Raw genomic sequence first — 16,883 nt, 5'->3', positions numbered from 1 at the left:
AATTTTATACAGAGTGAATCATAGTATATGTCAGGTAAGTAGAAAATAATTCATTTCACTTTAATTCATTCTTTCATTCATTTTAACCGCCACTGTACCTCCAAGAGGAGAGATAACAGGAAAAATATGAATTGGAAGCTTTTGGTATTTATTATCAAGGCAGTTTAATCCTATCACAGAAAATTAAATGAAAATGTTAGGAAAACCAAATAGCACTTTGCTTTCCCAGAAAACAGGCAAAATAAACAATATATACTGGATATAGACTCTTATTTTGTATCACAAATTCTAACCTCTGATTTTGAAGTCTACTAACTGGCAAACTTTTTATTGATGAAAAGTCATGGGAAATACTCATTTTTCCCTTTTCTCCTATGGAGCTTTTGCAAAAGAGAAAAATGTTACATTTGCTATGCAAATAAAGAAAGAAGAAGAAGAAAACTTCTAGTTGCTGGTTATAACTACAAGATGGACAAAGCCAAAGAAGGTACACTAATATTCCAAGAATAACCAAATACATACTATTAGAGGGGAACAAAGTTTATAAATTCCTAAGAAAAGACAAGGAGTATGGATAGTTTGTTTTGTATTTAGAAATTTTTCATGAATCTCTGTTACCCTTAATTTGTAATAGAGCTCTGATCAATGTAAATACGTCTCTTAGCTATGTCAGTTTTCATAATGGGCTGTTACTATTTTGACCTTCCAGGTTAATAGTTATATATAACAAAATTATCTTTCTGGTCAGAGCATCTCCAAAGTTATTAGTATTTAAATATTTTTATCCTATGGATGACACATCTAATTTCACCACCATGTAAAATCCTGATACACAGAAAATAATATGTAGAGTATATTACACCCATTCAAATCCTGCAAATATTTTCTTATACCATTTTGTTTTCACAAATAGTAATCAATCTTCAATGATTTCTCTTTAGAAGATATACGTGGCTTCTGAAATCTGATGGAAAAATATTGCCTCCTTCCTTCTCCCTCTTCGTATTCTCTAAATGCATGCTTATTCCTAAATCAACCCTTCTCCCTAGAGAGCCGAAACAAAAAAAGCAAACACAACACAACAAAACCAACAAAACAAAGATGGGACAGAGAAGGAAAAAGAACTTCAACATATTCTATGGATTTCTTTGGCTTGGGAAAGCTGAAGATCCACGAAAATGAAGGGTGATAGAACATTCTAAAGCAGAACCAATATCCCAGGCTGTTTCACCCTGATGTCCTTCTAGAGCTTTCTCACTCTTTGGTGAATATATTCTGATGTGTGAAGTGCCAGGACTATCTTCTCAGCACTAATCCCTATACTGAGGGTGGGATCCTATCTTTCTCCATCTGTCACAGGCCCTCAGCACTTCTTTTTTGGGCCCTTTTCTTATATAAAACAATAGATACTTTTCTTCTGGATACTTTCCTATCTTTGAATATATTCTCAACTTTGATCATTTCTCCCTAATGCCTTTTTCTACCTTCATCACAGGCTGTTTACATTGTTAAACTTTGGCTGTAGTCATACAGTTTTAAAAAATATTTTACTGGATATAGAGCATGCATGTAAAATAATATATATAAGATATGTGCTTCTTCCTGAAGTACATCTTATGCAAGTTAGAGGGAACAGTTAGAGGTAAGTTTGCTGTGTTTGTTTGGCTAGAAATGTCATTTAAAAAAAATTTTTTTTAAAAGATTTTATTTATTTACTTGACAGAGATAGCGAGAGAGGGAACACAAGCAGGGGGAGTGGGAGAGGGAGAAGCAGACTCCCCGCTGAGCAGGGAGCCCAATGTGGGGCTCGATCCCAGGACCCTGGGATCATGACCTGAGCCGAAGGCAGATGCTTAACAACTGAGCCACCCAGGCACCCCATGGCTAGAAATGTCATTACTTCATCCCTACGGAGGAAAGATAGATTTGTAAGTTGACTAATTTCCTTTCAAAGCTTTGAACATATCATTCTTATTGCTTGAAAGATTAAAGTTTCACAATATGGAATCTCCATTTGGTTCTTTTTAATAGTTACTATTTCTCTGTTGAAGTTTCCTGTGCATTCATTATGAATATACTTTCCTTTATGTCCTTGAGCATAGTTATAATAGCTACTTTAAAAATCTTTCCCTGCTTATTACATCATTTGGGACCTCTCAGGGTTGTTCTCCTTTGATTGCTTTTTCTTTTGAGTATAGTTTGTGTTTTCCTCCTTCTTTACATATTGAGTAGTTTTGGATAGTATCTTGGACAATTTGAATAATATGCTGTAGAAGCTCTGAATTCTGTGATGCTTCTAGAAAGAGTGTGATTTTTCTTAAAGTAGGCAGTTAACTTGGTTGAACTCCAACTGCAAACTATCATCCCTATGGGGAGAAGCAGATGAATTCTCAGTTTTGTTCTTTGAGCCTAAACTGAGCCACTTTGGGACAAAGTCTGCACCATGCAGCTAAACTGAGGCAAAGTTTATACACAGAACTCGAGGTTCCTCCCTCTCTGACACCTTCCTAAGATTTCCTGCCTCCCTTTCCACTTTCCTTCCAACTCCACGTTCTGCTTCTTCAAGCTAGTGACACTATGAAGTTTCTATCTGAACTTTATCTACCCTGCATGGTGCAACCTAGTATCTGTCCTCAAGCCAGCCGCAAAACCAGGAAACTAACCTAGTGTCATCCCCTTTTACCGAGTGTCAACTCATCTCTTAGCCAATGCCTTCAGATTGTTTTTGTTATTGCTTTAATATCTCGCCCAGAGCTTGTAGTTGTTTTCTGTGGGAAGCTTGATCCAATAGAGGCTACTTGACAACTACCAGAAGTGAAAACTTTTGTTGCCTCCATTATTGCTGTTGTTAGCTATGAGTCAAATCATCAACTCTTTATAGGTAATCCATATTCTCCTTAAGGTTGGTTTTAATATTTCCTCGTTTTTGATGTTCTGCCATTGAAATGAACTAAAATGTGTGTGGGTGTTGATTAATTTCATATACTCTTGACTCTTCAGATTAGTTTTACCATAAGTTCTGGAAAATTCTCTGCCATTATTTATTTGAAAATTGCTTTTCTACACTATCTCTATTCTCTCCTTCAATAACATGCATTTGAACTTTATCACTCCATTCTCTGTTAGATTTCCATTTCTTAATCTCTCTGGACTACTGAGAAGTTTCTTCAGATTTGTCTTCCAATTTTCTACCCAACTGTGCCTAATATGTCATTTAATGTTTCCATTAAGGTTTTCATTTCACTTACTCTGCCTGATTCTTTGTGAAATATATCCAAGAAATTTGGAGACTGGCTTGTTCTCTTCTTAGACTTTTATTCTTTTTTATTTCTTCAACCATATTAAATATAAAAATTTGACCTTGGTACCTGATAATTACAGTATCTGCTGTCTTTGTGTATCTAATTTTGAATTTTATTTTTTCTGAACTTTGCTTAAGATGGTTTGTTTAATCCTGAATGTGATGATCCCATATTGTGAACTTATACTCCCTAAGACTTTATCTGTAGAAATCCTCTAAGGACTGTGTGCAATGAGGCTCCAATCCAGAGACAATCTGTATTTGTACTGGAAACACAATCAATGTGGAATCATTTGAAACTGTTTCTAGCTTAGAATTATTTCAGTCACAGAGCTGGTATGAATTTCAGCCCTACGCCTGGGTGGTTTTTGGATCTAAAGTTAGGAATTCTTACGGGAGACTGCTTTCTTTTTTCTTCCCAACCCAGATCCAAGATGAAGATAGACATATCTTCTGTGGAACTGTTTTCTTCTTGTTCACCCACTGAGGACTTCGGGAGTCACAAAGCATTACCCAAGTCTGCACTGTGCTGTAGCTCCAGGTTTTGTCCCCAGTTACCATATTACCAGGGATGAAATGGTCTCATTTATATTCCTCTTGCATTTTCCTCAGTTCTAACTTTCTATCTGTATACTTCAGAACTTTTGAAGAGACTGGCACAGCATATACTGGAGAATAACCTTTGAGCTCAGAATGGAATATTCCGCACTACTCATGGACCCCTGATAAACAATATGTCCCAGGGTCAAAAGAGATACCATCTTCCAAACTCCTTCAACATATCCTCCCCTCCAATCTCTCCACCTACTTATCTTAACTTATCCTAAACCAACAAATGAATCTACAATTTTATTAAGCACTGAAATTTTAATAACTATTAACTTTGCACTATAAAACAATATTTAGTTAGTATTCCTACCCATAATTATTTTTAACTCCTTTAACTCCTTACCAGCTTAAAATTCTGAACATGTTTTTCCTTCTAGTAACTGAGTCACCAAATACCATTCACTATAAGCTGATATAATTAGTATCTACTATTGTTAATTACGTAGGTTCAGCTAGGAATTTTCTCTTGCTTTTTCACCCCTTTGTTCATTCACACAACAAAGTGTATTAGATACCTGCCACGTGCCAGAATTTTCCTAAAATAAAACTTCAAGAGGCTGTAAAAAGATAACAGAACTTGATATATGAAATGTTTAATATTCTTGATTTGATGTCTTTTGGTTCCCAAACATCTTAATATTAGAATGTATAATCTCCTGCTTCCTGCCGACATATAAATATCATTGTTTTAAGCACAGGAGGCTTGAATCTTGTTCATACAAATGACAGAAAACTAACTAAAAATTCATTTTGCTTACATAATTAAATAAGAGTGGTATCAAGGGGCAGAGCAAGATGGCGGAGGAGTAGGAGACCTGGATTTCGTCTCCTCTCAGGAATTCAGTTGGATAGGGATCAAACCATTCTGAACACCTACAAACTCAACAGGAGATCAAAGAAAAGAATAGCAACAACTCTCTGAACAGAAAAGCGACCACTTTCTGGAAGGTAGGACGTGCGGAGAAGTGAATCCGAGGCGATATTCGGGAGGATAGACGGTGGTGGAGGGGGCCTCCGTCGGCCGCTTCTGGCAAGTGATAGAGTAGCGGAGCACAAAATCGGAACTTTTAGAAGTCGGCTCCGCTGTGGGAAGTCGCTCCGGTGGCTGAGTGGGGGGTGGAACCCTCGTGGGACAGTGTGGTCTCAGGACCCTCGGGGTCACAGAAAGACCGGGGGTGCCTGAGTGCGGCAGAGCTCCCAGGTGTCAGAGCGGGGAAGCTGGCTGCAGAGACGGAGCCGAGGCGCGGGCTCTCAGCTCGGGGTTGCCATAAACCGTGATCCGCAGCACAGTCGGGCCACTGCTCCTCCAGCAGGGACCCAACAAGCGGCAGATCCGGGGAGACTCACCTTCCTCCCCCGGGAGGAGAGGCGCGGGAGCACACTGCAGGGATCTGGTGGGTTTGGAGACTCCGCACTGGGTCGGGTGCCAGAGATAGAAACGCTCGGTCACAGGCCGGGTGAGCACGGAGTGCGGCCGGAGACCAGGGAGACGGGAGTGACTGACTGCTTTTCTCTGGGGGCGCACTGAGGAGCGCGGCCCCGAGTTCTCGGCTCCTCCGGGGGAGAGACTGGGAGGCCGCCATTTTCACTCTCCGCCTCCAAAGCTGTACGGAAAGCTTGCAGGGAACAAAAACTCCGGAGAGCAAACCCAAGCAGATTACTTAGCCCAGACTGGCGAGGGTGGGGCAACTCCGCCTCCAGCAAAGACATTTGGGAACCACGGCAACAGGCCCCTCCCCCAAAAGATCAGCGAGAACAGCCAGCCAAGACCAAGTTTACCGATCAGTGAGAACGGCAGAACTCCAGTGCTAGGGGAACACTGCACATAGAATCCATGGCTTTTTTACCATGATTCTTTAGTCTTTCAAAGTTAATTATTTTTTTTAACTGTCTTTTTTTCTTTTTTCTTTTTGTTTTTTTTTTTGAATTTTTCTTTTTCTCTTTTTCAACCAACATCTTATCAATCCCTTTTTTAAAAAAACATTTTTATTTTTCATTTTTAGAGTCATATTCTATCCCTTCATAGTAGTTACCCGTATTTTTGGTATATATATATAAGTTGTTCTCTCTTTAAAATTTTGAGATAGTTTCTTCTAACAGATCAAAATATACTCTAAATCTCTAGTGTATGGTTTTTTTCTATTCCCCTGCCTGATCACATTCTCTCCCTTTTTTTTTTTTTAAATCCTCTTTTCTTTTTTCAAACAACTTCTCAATTCCTTTTATAAAATTTTTTATAATTTCCATCTTTACAGTCATATTCCATCCCTTCATCATATCAACCCTTATTTTTGTACATATATAAGTTTTTCTTTCTTTAAAATTTTGGGAGGCACTTTCTTTTAACAGACCAAAATACACCCAAAATCTAGTGTGTGGCACTGATCTATAAACCAGCCTGATCATATTTGATCACATTCTGTTTTTGTTTTTTGTTTTGTTCTGTTTTTGTTTGTTTTTATCTTTATCTTTTTCTTTTTTTTTTTTCGTTTTCTTTTTTCTCTCTTTCCCTTTCTTTTCCCACTGCTTCAGGTCTTTTCTGATTTGTTTAGAGTATATTTTCTGGGGACGTTGTTACCCTGCTAGCATTTTGTTCTCTCATTAATCTATTCTCCTCTGCACAAAATGACAAGACGGAAAAAATCACCTCAACAAAAAGAACAAGAGGTAGTACCGACTGCCAGGGACCTACTCAATACGGACATTAGTACGATGTCAGATCTAGAGTTCAGAATCATCACTTTAAAGATACTAGCTGGGCTTGAAAAAAGCATGGAAGTTATTAGAGAAACCCTTTCTGGAGAAGTAAAAGAACTAAAATCTAACCAAGTAGAAATCAAAAAGGCTATTAATGAGGTGCAATCAAATATGGGGGCGCTAACTGCTAGGATAAATGAGGCAGAAGAAAGAATCAGTGATATAGAAGACCAAATGATGGAAAATAAAGAAGCTGAGAAAAAGAGAGATAAACAACTACTGGATCACGAGGGCAGAATTCGAGAGATAAACGATACCATAAGACGAAACAACATTAGAATAATTGGGATCCCAGAAGAAGAAGAGAGAGAGGGGCAGAAGGTATAATGGAGCAAATTATAGCAGAGAACTTCCCTAATTTGGGGAAGGAAACAGGCATCAAAATCCACAAAGCACAGAGAAACCCTCTCAAAATCAATAAAAATAGGTCAACACCCCGACATCTAATAGTAAAACTTACGAGTCTCAGAGACAAAGAGAAAGTCCTGAAAGCAGCTCGGGAGAAGAGATATGTAACCTACAATGGTAGAAACATTAGATTGGCAACAGACCTATCCAGAGACCTGGCAGGCCAGAAAGGACTGGCAGGACATATTCAGAGCACTAAATGAGAAAAATATGCAGCCAAGAATACTATATCCAGCTAGGCTGTCATTGAAAATTGAAGGAGAGATAAAAAGCTTCCAGGACAAACAAAAACTAAAGGAATTTGCCAACACGAAACCAGCCCTACAAGAAATCTTGAAAGGGGTCCTCTAAGCAAAGAGAGAGCCTAAAAGCAACATAGACCAGAAAGGAACACAGACAATATACAGTAACAGTCACCTTACAGGCAATACAATGGCACTAAATTCCTATCTTTCAATAGTTACCCTGAATGTAAATGGGCTAAATGCCCCAATCAAAAGACACAGCCTATCAGATTGGATTAAAAAACAAGACCCATCGATATGCTGTCTGCAAGAGACTCATTTTAGACCCAAAGACACCCCCAGATTGAAAGTGAGGGGGTGGAAAACCATTTACCATGCTAATGGACACCAAAAGAAAGATGGGGTGGCAATCCTTATATCAGACAAATTAGATTTTAAACCAAAGACTGTAATAAGAGATGAGGAAGGACACTATATCCTACTTAAAGGGTCTATCCAACAAGAAGATCTAACAATTGTAAATATCTATGCCCCTAACATGGGAGCAGCCAATTATATAAGGCAATTAATAACAAAAGCAAAGAAACACATCAACAATACAATAATAGTGGGGGACTTTAACACCCCCCTCACTGAAATGGACAGATCGTCTAAGCAAAAGATCAACAAGGAAATAAAGACTTTAAATGACACAGTGGACCAAATGGACTTCACAGACATATTCAGAACATTCCATCCCAAAGCAACGGAATACACATTCTTCTCTAGTGCCCATGGAACATTCTCCAGAATCGATCACATCCTAGGTCATAAATCAGGTCTCAACCGGTACCAAAAGATTGGGATCATTCCCTGCCTATTTTCAGACCACAGTGCTTTGAAACTAGAACTCAATCACAAGAGGAAAGTCGGAAAGAACTCAAATACATGGAGGCTAAAGAGCATCCTACTGAAGAATGAATGGGTCAACCAGGAAATTAAAGAAGAATTAAAAAAATTCATGGAAACCAATGAAAATGAAAACACAACTATTCAAAATCTTTGGGATGCAGCAAAGGCAGTCCTAAGAGGAAAGTATATAGCAATACAAGCCTTTTTCAAGAAACAAGAAAGGTCTCAAGTACACAACCTAACCCTACACCTAAAGGAGCTGGAGAAAGAACAGCAAATAAAGCCTAAACCCAGCAGGAGAAGAGAAATAATAAAGATCAGAGCAGAAATCAATGAAATAGAAACTAAAAGAACAGTAGAACAGATCAACGAGACAAGGAGCTGGTTCTTTGAAAGAATTAACAAGATTGATAAACCCCTGGCCAGACTTATCAAAAAGAAAAGAGAAATGACCCAAATCAACAAAATCATGAATGAAAGAGGAGAGATCACAACCAACACCAAAGAAATACAAACAATTATGAGAACATATTATGAGCAACTTTATGCCAGCAAATTAGATAACCTGGAAGAAATGGATGCATTCCTAGAGATGTATCAACTACCAAAACTGAACCAGGAAGAAATAGAAAACCTGAACAGACCTATAACCACTAAGGAAATTGAAGCAGTCATCAAAAATCTCCCAAAACACAAAAGCCCAGGCCCAGATGGCTTCCCAGGGGAATTCTACCAAACATTTCAAGAAGAATTAATACCTATTCTTCTGAAACTGTTCCAAAAAATAGAAATGGAAGGTAAACTTCCAAACTCATTTTATGAGGCCAGCATTACCTTGATCCCAAAACCAGACAAAGACCCCATCAAAAAGGAGAATTACAGACCAATATCCCTGATGAACATGGATGCAAAAATTCTCACCAAAATACTAGCCAATAGGATCCAACAGTACATTAAAAGGATTATTCATCACGACCAAGTGGGATTTATCCCTGGGCTGCAAGTTTGGTTCAACATCCGCAAATCAATCAACGTGATACAATACATTAACAAAAGAAAGAACAAGAATCGTATGATCCTCTCAATAGATGCAGAAAAAGCATTTGACAAAGTACAGCATCCTTTCTTGATCAAAACTCTTCAGAGTATAGGCATAGAGGGTACATACCTCAATATCATAAAAGCCATCTATGAAAAACCTACAGCGAATATCATTCTCAATGGGGAAAACCTGAGAGCTTTCCCTCTAAGGTCAGGAACGCGGCAGGGATGTCCACTATCACCACTGCTATTCAACATAGTATTGGAAGTCCTAGCCACAGCAATCAGACAACAAAAAGAAATCAAAGGCATCCAAATCGGCAAAGAAGTCGTCAAACTCTCACTGTTTGCAGATGATATGATACTTTATGTGGAAAATCCCAAAGACTCCACCCCAAAACTGCCAGAACTCATACAGGAATTCAGTAAAGTAGCAGGATATAAAATCAATGCACAGAAGTCAGTGGCATTCCTATACACCAACAACAAGACAGAAGAAAGAGAAATTAAGGAGTCGATCCCATTTACAATTGCACCCAAAACCATAAGATACCTAGGAATAAATCTAACCAAAGAGGCAAAGGATCTGTACTCAGAAAACTATAAAATACTCATGAAAGAAATTGAAGAAGACACAAAGAAATGGAAAAACGTTCCATGCTCATGGATTGGAAGAACAAATATTGTGAAGATGTCAATGCTACCTAGAGCAATCTACACATTCAATGCAATCCCCATCAAAATACCATCCACTTTTTTCAAAGAAATGGAACAAATAATCCTAAAATTTGTATGGAACCAGAAAAGACCCCGCATAGCCAGAGGAATGTTGAAAAAGAAAAGCAAAGCTGGCGGCATCACAATTCCGGACTTCCAGCTCTACTACAAAGCTGTCATCATCAAGACAGTATGGTACTGGCACAAAAACAGGCACATAGATCAATGGAACAGAATAGAGAGCCCAGATATGGACCCTCAACTCTATGGTCAACTCATCTTTGACAAAGCAGGAAAGAATGTCCAATGGAAACAAGACAGTCTCTTCAACAAATGGTTTGGGAAAATTGGACAGCCACATGCAGAAGAATGAAACTGGACCATTTCCTTACAGCACACACAAAAATAGACTCCCAATGGTTGAAAGACCTCAATGTGAGACAGGAGTCCATCAAAATCCTAAAGGAGAACACAGGCAGCAACCTCTTTGACCTCAGCTGCAGCAACTTCTTCCTAGAAACATCACCAAAGGCAAGGGAAGCAAGGGCAAAAATGAACTATTGGGACTTCATCAAGATAAAAAGCTTTTGCAAAGCAAAGGAAACAGTCAACAAAACCAAAAGACAACCGACAGAATGGGAGAAGATATTTGCAAATGACATATCAGATAAAGAGCTAGTATCCAAAATCTATAAAGAACTTATCAAACTCAACACCCAAAGAACAAAGAATCCAATCAAGAAATGGGCAGAAGACATGAACAGACATTTTCCCAAAGAAGACATCCAAATGGCCAACAGACACATGAAAAAGTGCTCAATATCACTCGGCATCAGGGAAATCCAAATCAAAACCTCAATGAGATACCACCTCACACCAGTCAGAATGGCTAAAATTAACAAGTCAGGAAATGACAGATGTTGGCGGGGATGCGGAGAAAGGGGAACCCTCCTACACTGTTGGTGGGGATGCAAGCTGGTGCAGCCACTCTGGAAAACAGTATGGAGGTTCCTCAAAAAGTTGAAAATAGAGCTACCATATGATCCAGCAATTGCACTACTGGGTATTTACCCCAAAGATACAAAAGTAGGGATCTGAAAGGGTACGTGCACCCCGATGTTTATAGCAGCAATGTCCACAATAGCCAAACTGTGGAAAGAGCCAAGATGTCCATCAACAGATGAATGGATAAAGAAGAAGTGGTATATATATACAATGGAATATTATGTAGCCATCAAAAGGAATGAGTTCTTGCCATTTGCAACGACGTGGATGGAACTGGAGGGTATTATGCTGAGCGAAATAAGTCAAACAGAGAAAGACATGTATCATATGACCTCACTGATATGAGGAATTCTTAATCTCAGGAAACAAACTAAGGGTTGCTGGAGTGGGGGGTGGGGTGGGAGGGATGGGGTGACTGGGTGATGGACACTCGGGAGGGTATGTGCTCTGGTAAACGCTGTGAATTGTGCAAGACTGTTGAATCTCAGATCTGTACCTCTGAAACAAATAATGCAATATATGTTAAGAAAGAAAAAAAAAGAAGAAGAATGTAGCAGGAGGGGAAGAATGAAGGGGGAGAAATCGGAGGGGTAGACGAACCATGAGAGACGATGGACTCTGAAAAACAAACTGAGGGTTCTAGAGGGGAGGGGGGTGGGAGGATGGGTTAGCCTGGTGATGGATATTGAGGAGGGCACGTTCTGCATGGAGCACTGGGTGTTATGCACAAACAATGAATCATGGAACACTATATCTAAAACTAATGATGTAATGTATGGGGATTAACGTAACAATAAAAAAATTTTAAAAAAAAGTAAGAGTGGTATCAAAGTTCAACAGCTTCCTAAGATTATTAGATAAGAACATGTGACATTAGATCACAGAACCAATAGAATAGCAAATTGTTTTTGATTCCCTTTGCTTTTGAAATTAATGAAGCTGGAATGAGTACAGTAAATTAATCTACAGACTACATTCTGAAATCAAGGATGGCAGACATTTATAATATTAAAAAGGATGTCCAGTTTGTAAATCTAGGAAGGACTGAAATATACCAAGCAAGATAATTTAAGGAGTTTTTTTAACCATAAACTCCATTATATTAGTAAAGGAATTTCATTTACTTCAAATCAAGAACTTCAAAAGTTGCATAGAAAAATCAACCCTAAACATCAACTTACAAAAAAATAATGTCACCTTAAACAGAAATTTATAAATCTAATAAAACACCAGAAAGCACATTTTATGTTATATTCATCCATAATAATGTTTGAGTAAATGCTCATTCATTCTCCTTGTATCTATCTAATGTGCTTGATGTTTTCAGAAAATGCCATTATGACATTAAATAAACAGTAATGATAAACTAAAGCACAGAAAAATGTATTTAGAGATTTGATTGAAGATTTTGTGGACTTCATGCTATTATGCTTTCAAACACACTAGTGGAAGCATAACATCTCTCTATAACCCAAAATGACTAGGAATAGATTAGAGCCTACCATTCTCACCTCCATGAGAAAACGGGAAAATGCATCTAATCTATAGCTTTGATTTATTCCTTCTAACACCTTGTAGACAATTTATTTTTGTAAACGTAGCTACTAAGTTGGATTTTCTCCTTGCATATACCAATTAAAAATATTTTCTGACAATGGAATCATGAGGATTTTAGACTTGTAATAACATTGACCATATATTCAAACCTGAAATAATATGATCCCTCCAGAAAATATTAATAACATTATTGAGTGACAAGACCATATCCTTTATACATTCTTACACAATTAATTACAGCATCAAAACCAGGAAAAAATGGAAAGAAAATACTCATACTTACACATGGGCAAGGCTTGACAGCATCACTTGGAAAAAATCCAACCTCTCCAGATGCTAAATTTCTACCCTAAATTAGGGAAAAAAATAATACCAGTTTTGAGAACCCATTTACCACAAATGATAATCTCATAATGCTGTGTACATGGTGTTGTTTTTCAGGATTCCCCAGAATTACATGTTTTGTCCAGTCCTAAGCATTAATTTACTATGGCTCAGGGAAAAAAGCAGAAGCAAAGAGGTTTTAAAATTATTAAACTTTACATGTTGTTTCAGATGATAATTATAAAATAAGAATTCAAGTTTGACTTCCCAAACTACCATTCAGTCTTGTTAACTTTACATCCCTCACTCCAATACAGAGATAATAGCATATTTGATCTATTTTATGTTCACTAATACAAGTAGATACATTGGTTTTGTGCAGGCTCACAATTAGAAATGTGATTTAGATGGTTACTATTGGTATCTTTAACAGAAATCATAAGAACATTCCTCCAACAAGACAGGAGACATTTTAAGACTTGTGGAAATGAAAAACAACATGATATGATGTTTTAGGTGGTTTTCAGATTTAGGAGAAAGGACAGGGTACTGATCAAGAGAAGAAGACAGATAAGATGTTGGAGGAAAGTATTATAAGTTAAAATGACACTGCAAATGAGAAGAGAGGGAAGAAATTAGCGGAATAAGGAAAACCTAAACACCAAATGGACAAAAAAATACTTAAGAATTTATTCTTGGAGACCTTTGATCAAATTCTTTAAAAAAAAAAAAAAAAAACAATGTAAATTGGTACAGCCACTGTGGAAAACAGTATTGAGGTTCCTCAAAAGATTAAAAAATATAAGTAACAGTTATTCTACTACTGGTATTTATGCAAAGAAAACAAAAACACTAATTCAAAAAGATACATGCACCCCTACGTTTACTGCAGCGTTATTTTACAATACCCAAGATATGGAAGCAACCCAAGTGTCCACTGATAGATGAATGGATAAAGAAGATGTGGTGTATGCATACAATGAAATGTTACTCAGGCATAAAAATGGATGAGATCTTGCCATCTGTGACAGCATGGATGGGTCTAGAGGGTATTATGCTAAATGAAATAAGTCATACAGAGAAAGACAAATACCATATGATTTCACTTATATGCAGAATCTAAAAAACAAATGAAAAAAACAAACAAAAAGCAGAAACAGACCCATAAATACAGAGAACAAACTGGTCATTCCCAGAAGGAAGATATTTGAGGGGATGGGCTAAAGGGGTGACAGGGAGTGGGAGATACAAGCTTCCAGTTATGGAATGAATAAGTCACCAGAATAAAAGGTAGAGCAGAGGGAATATAGTCAATGGTGTTATAATAGTGTTATCTGGTGACAGATGGGAGCTACACTCGTGAGCACAGCAGAACATACAGACCTGTCAAATCACTATGCTGCACACCTGAAACAATGTAACATTCTGTTTTACTTCACACACACACACACAATCTCAAGACACTAACCCTGCAATTTTTTCCCTTTTGCAGAAAGACAAACTATACTCAAAACACACTGCAACAATCAGAACATGTAATTAAAAAGTTCTTATGAGATGACTTCTTCTTCTCCAAAAATTGGGCTTATTTTTGCTATTCAACAATTGCTTCTTCTCAGTAGCTGAGTAAATAGCATTATGACTGGATATTACATGCTCGCTTATTTTTGACAAAGAAAAGTAACCAAAAAAAAAAAAAAAAGATCAGCAAATATTTCCCTCTTGAAACAGTATACTTTTGTGCCCATGGCGCTTGGCTATGAGTTTGTAGAGAAGGTTTTATAAAGTGAGAATCCAGAATTAAAGGATGAGGAGGAGGAAGAAGAGAAGAAAAAAAGGGGGGAAGAGGTGAGAGGGGCATGGGAGAGAGGGGAGGTGTAGCAGGAAAGGGGGAAGGGTCAGAGAAAGGGAAAAAGGACAGAAAGGAGATGAGGAAGGGTGGGGTTAGGACAGAGGGAAAACAAATAACCAAGCAAAGAGAAGATGTTCATTTGGGCAAGGTTCTAAAACTGTATCACACTTGCGTATCAGGAAAAAGGTAAATGAACAAGTGGAATACTCATTCATTTATTCAACAAATACAGTATCAATATTAATTTGGTTAGGCACTTAGGAAAATGCAAAAATTCATAAGTCATTCCTGTTTCCCCCTATCTTCTCAGAGCAAAGATACATACACCCATACTTTTAATACAAGGTGGAAAGGGCTAAATACTGTTAGGTGCAGAGGAGAGGCTATGGAAATTGGAAAGATATTTTCAGTATTAGGGGTTTGCCTGAAAGCTACATGGAAGAGTAAGGGGCACATGAATATAAAATGTGTGGGATGTGAACACATAGAGATGGAAATGGAGGAGAACATTCTGAAAACAAAATAAAGCATGAGAAAGGAATTGGGGTATAAAAATACAGGTTGTGCAAAGGCAACACAGGCAGAGTCTAATAATGGCTTACACTTAGTGCACCCTTACTGTATGCTACACACGACTCTGAGCATTTCATAATCCTTACAGTGGTCCTTTGTAGTAGGCCCAGTTATTATCCCCATTTTATAGGTCAGGAAAATGAGGCACAGAGAAGTTAAATGATCACCCCATGATCACAGAGCCAGCAGTGACATAACCAGAATTCAAATTCATATGTTCTAACTTCAGAGCTTGGTGCTGCCTCTCTACACAAGCATTGGACTCCTAAAGGAGGACAGAGGGACGTGGAGCTAAAAGGTGGCAGGGAACCAGTTTGACTGAGACATGAATTTACCATTGGTGAGGGAGTTTCAGTGACGCGGTTATGTGCTTTAAAAGAAGTAAACTGACATCAGTGTGCAAGCTGGCCTGTAGATGGGCGTGGCTTGGTAGGTGAGAATATCATTAGAGAACTGTATCATGGTAAGGGGGAGGAGAAAGCGGGGCTAGAAACATTATGGCACTAGAGTCTATGGGGCTTACCTGGGGAGTGGGTGAGGAAGAGAAGACCATGGGAGTTAAAGACTAGAGGAAAGTCAAGGATGGAGGTGATTACATAAGGCACCCAAACAGATAATCTGGATGTAGATGGCAATTATACAGAGGGGAAACTTAAAGTCAATGGAGCAAGACTATCATGGAAGAAAATGCAGACAGAAGAAGATAAAAGAGCTTACAGGAATTAGTGTAACCAGGAGGCAGGAAGGACGTACCAGAGGGAGGAGAGTCACAGACTAGAGGGTGATGAGAACACAGTAGCTATAAGGTTGGAATGAAGTGTTACTCTCATTCAACTGCGTATATTGAGTGCTTTATTTATTTTAAGCATGACATTGAGGTACAAGTAAATAAGTATGATATTTGGGGACTGTACGCCTAGCCAGACCTCTGTACGGGATGCACTGCAATGCTACTCGAGTACAACATATACAGGTATGTGGGCTGGAGCCATACACCAAAGGAGGCTCAGAAGAGGAAAAGAGAAGGGTGATCGTTTTTAAAAAGTAAAATCGGACCCCTGAGAGCACACTAAAGGAAATAAGTCTATTTTGCAGGGGAGAGGCCAGAGAGAGAGCTCTATGACGGTCTTTCAAAACTATAGTTGAAGATAAATCAACAAGTTGGAAGATTACAGCTATTCTAAGAATGGTGAACTGTCAATTCACATTCGTCAGAAAAAAGAACACATGATCTTCATCTTTGGAAAGCAGAGTTTAAGAGAAGCAGTGCTATTTCGTTGACAGTGCATGTTGGCCAATACAATGGCACCTATTTCCCTAGAACAAAACTGACACAGGGTCCCTCATACGGACTGATACTTTCACTTATTCCTCCCCCAAAGCTGGGTTTGCACATTCCTACTCTGTCATCTCTTCTATAAAAATGTCCTCACTCTGCGGGTGCAGGTTTAATCTCGCCCTGTCCTCCTCCGGCACCTTCCCAGACTGTTAGTAGTACACTGCCACATGGAGGTCATTATTGCTCTACACGGTCTTCTCCTTTACTAGACTGAATTCTTCGAATCTGGGACAAGGTCACTTTTTACGAGAGAATGCCAAATGC

At 38.4% G+C, this 16,883-nt stretch overlaps 1 protein-coding gene across 1 annotated transcript in view; it reads right to left on the bottom strand.

The window, feature by feature from the left end:
* VAV3 (vav guanine nucleotide exchange factor 3) overlaps positions 1–16,883 on the bottom strand; it is a 362,307-nt gene that overhangs the window by 36,195 nt on the left and 309,229 nt on the right. The window contains exon 21 of the mRNA XM_036089450.2: positions 12,815–12,880. Within this exon, the coding sequence (XP_035945343.1) occupies positions 12,815–12,880 (66 nt within the window). The remainder of the gene's footprint in view (positions 1–12,814; positions 12,881–16,883) is intronic.

Source organism: Halichoerus grypus, chromosome 5, assembly GCF_964656455.1.
Source record: "Halichoerus grypus chromosome 5, mHalGry1.hap1.1, whole genome shotgun sequence".
In the NCBI taxonomy this organism is placed as follows: Eukaryota; Metazoa; Chordata; class Mammalia; order Carnivora; family Phocidae; genus Halichoerus; species Halichoerus grypus.
This window is presented reverse-complemented; position numbering and strand designations above follow the sequence as displayed.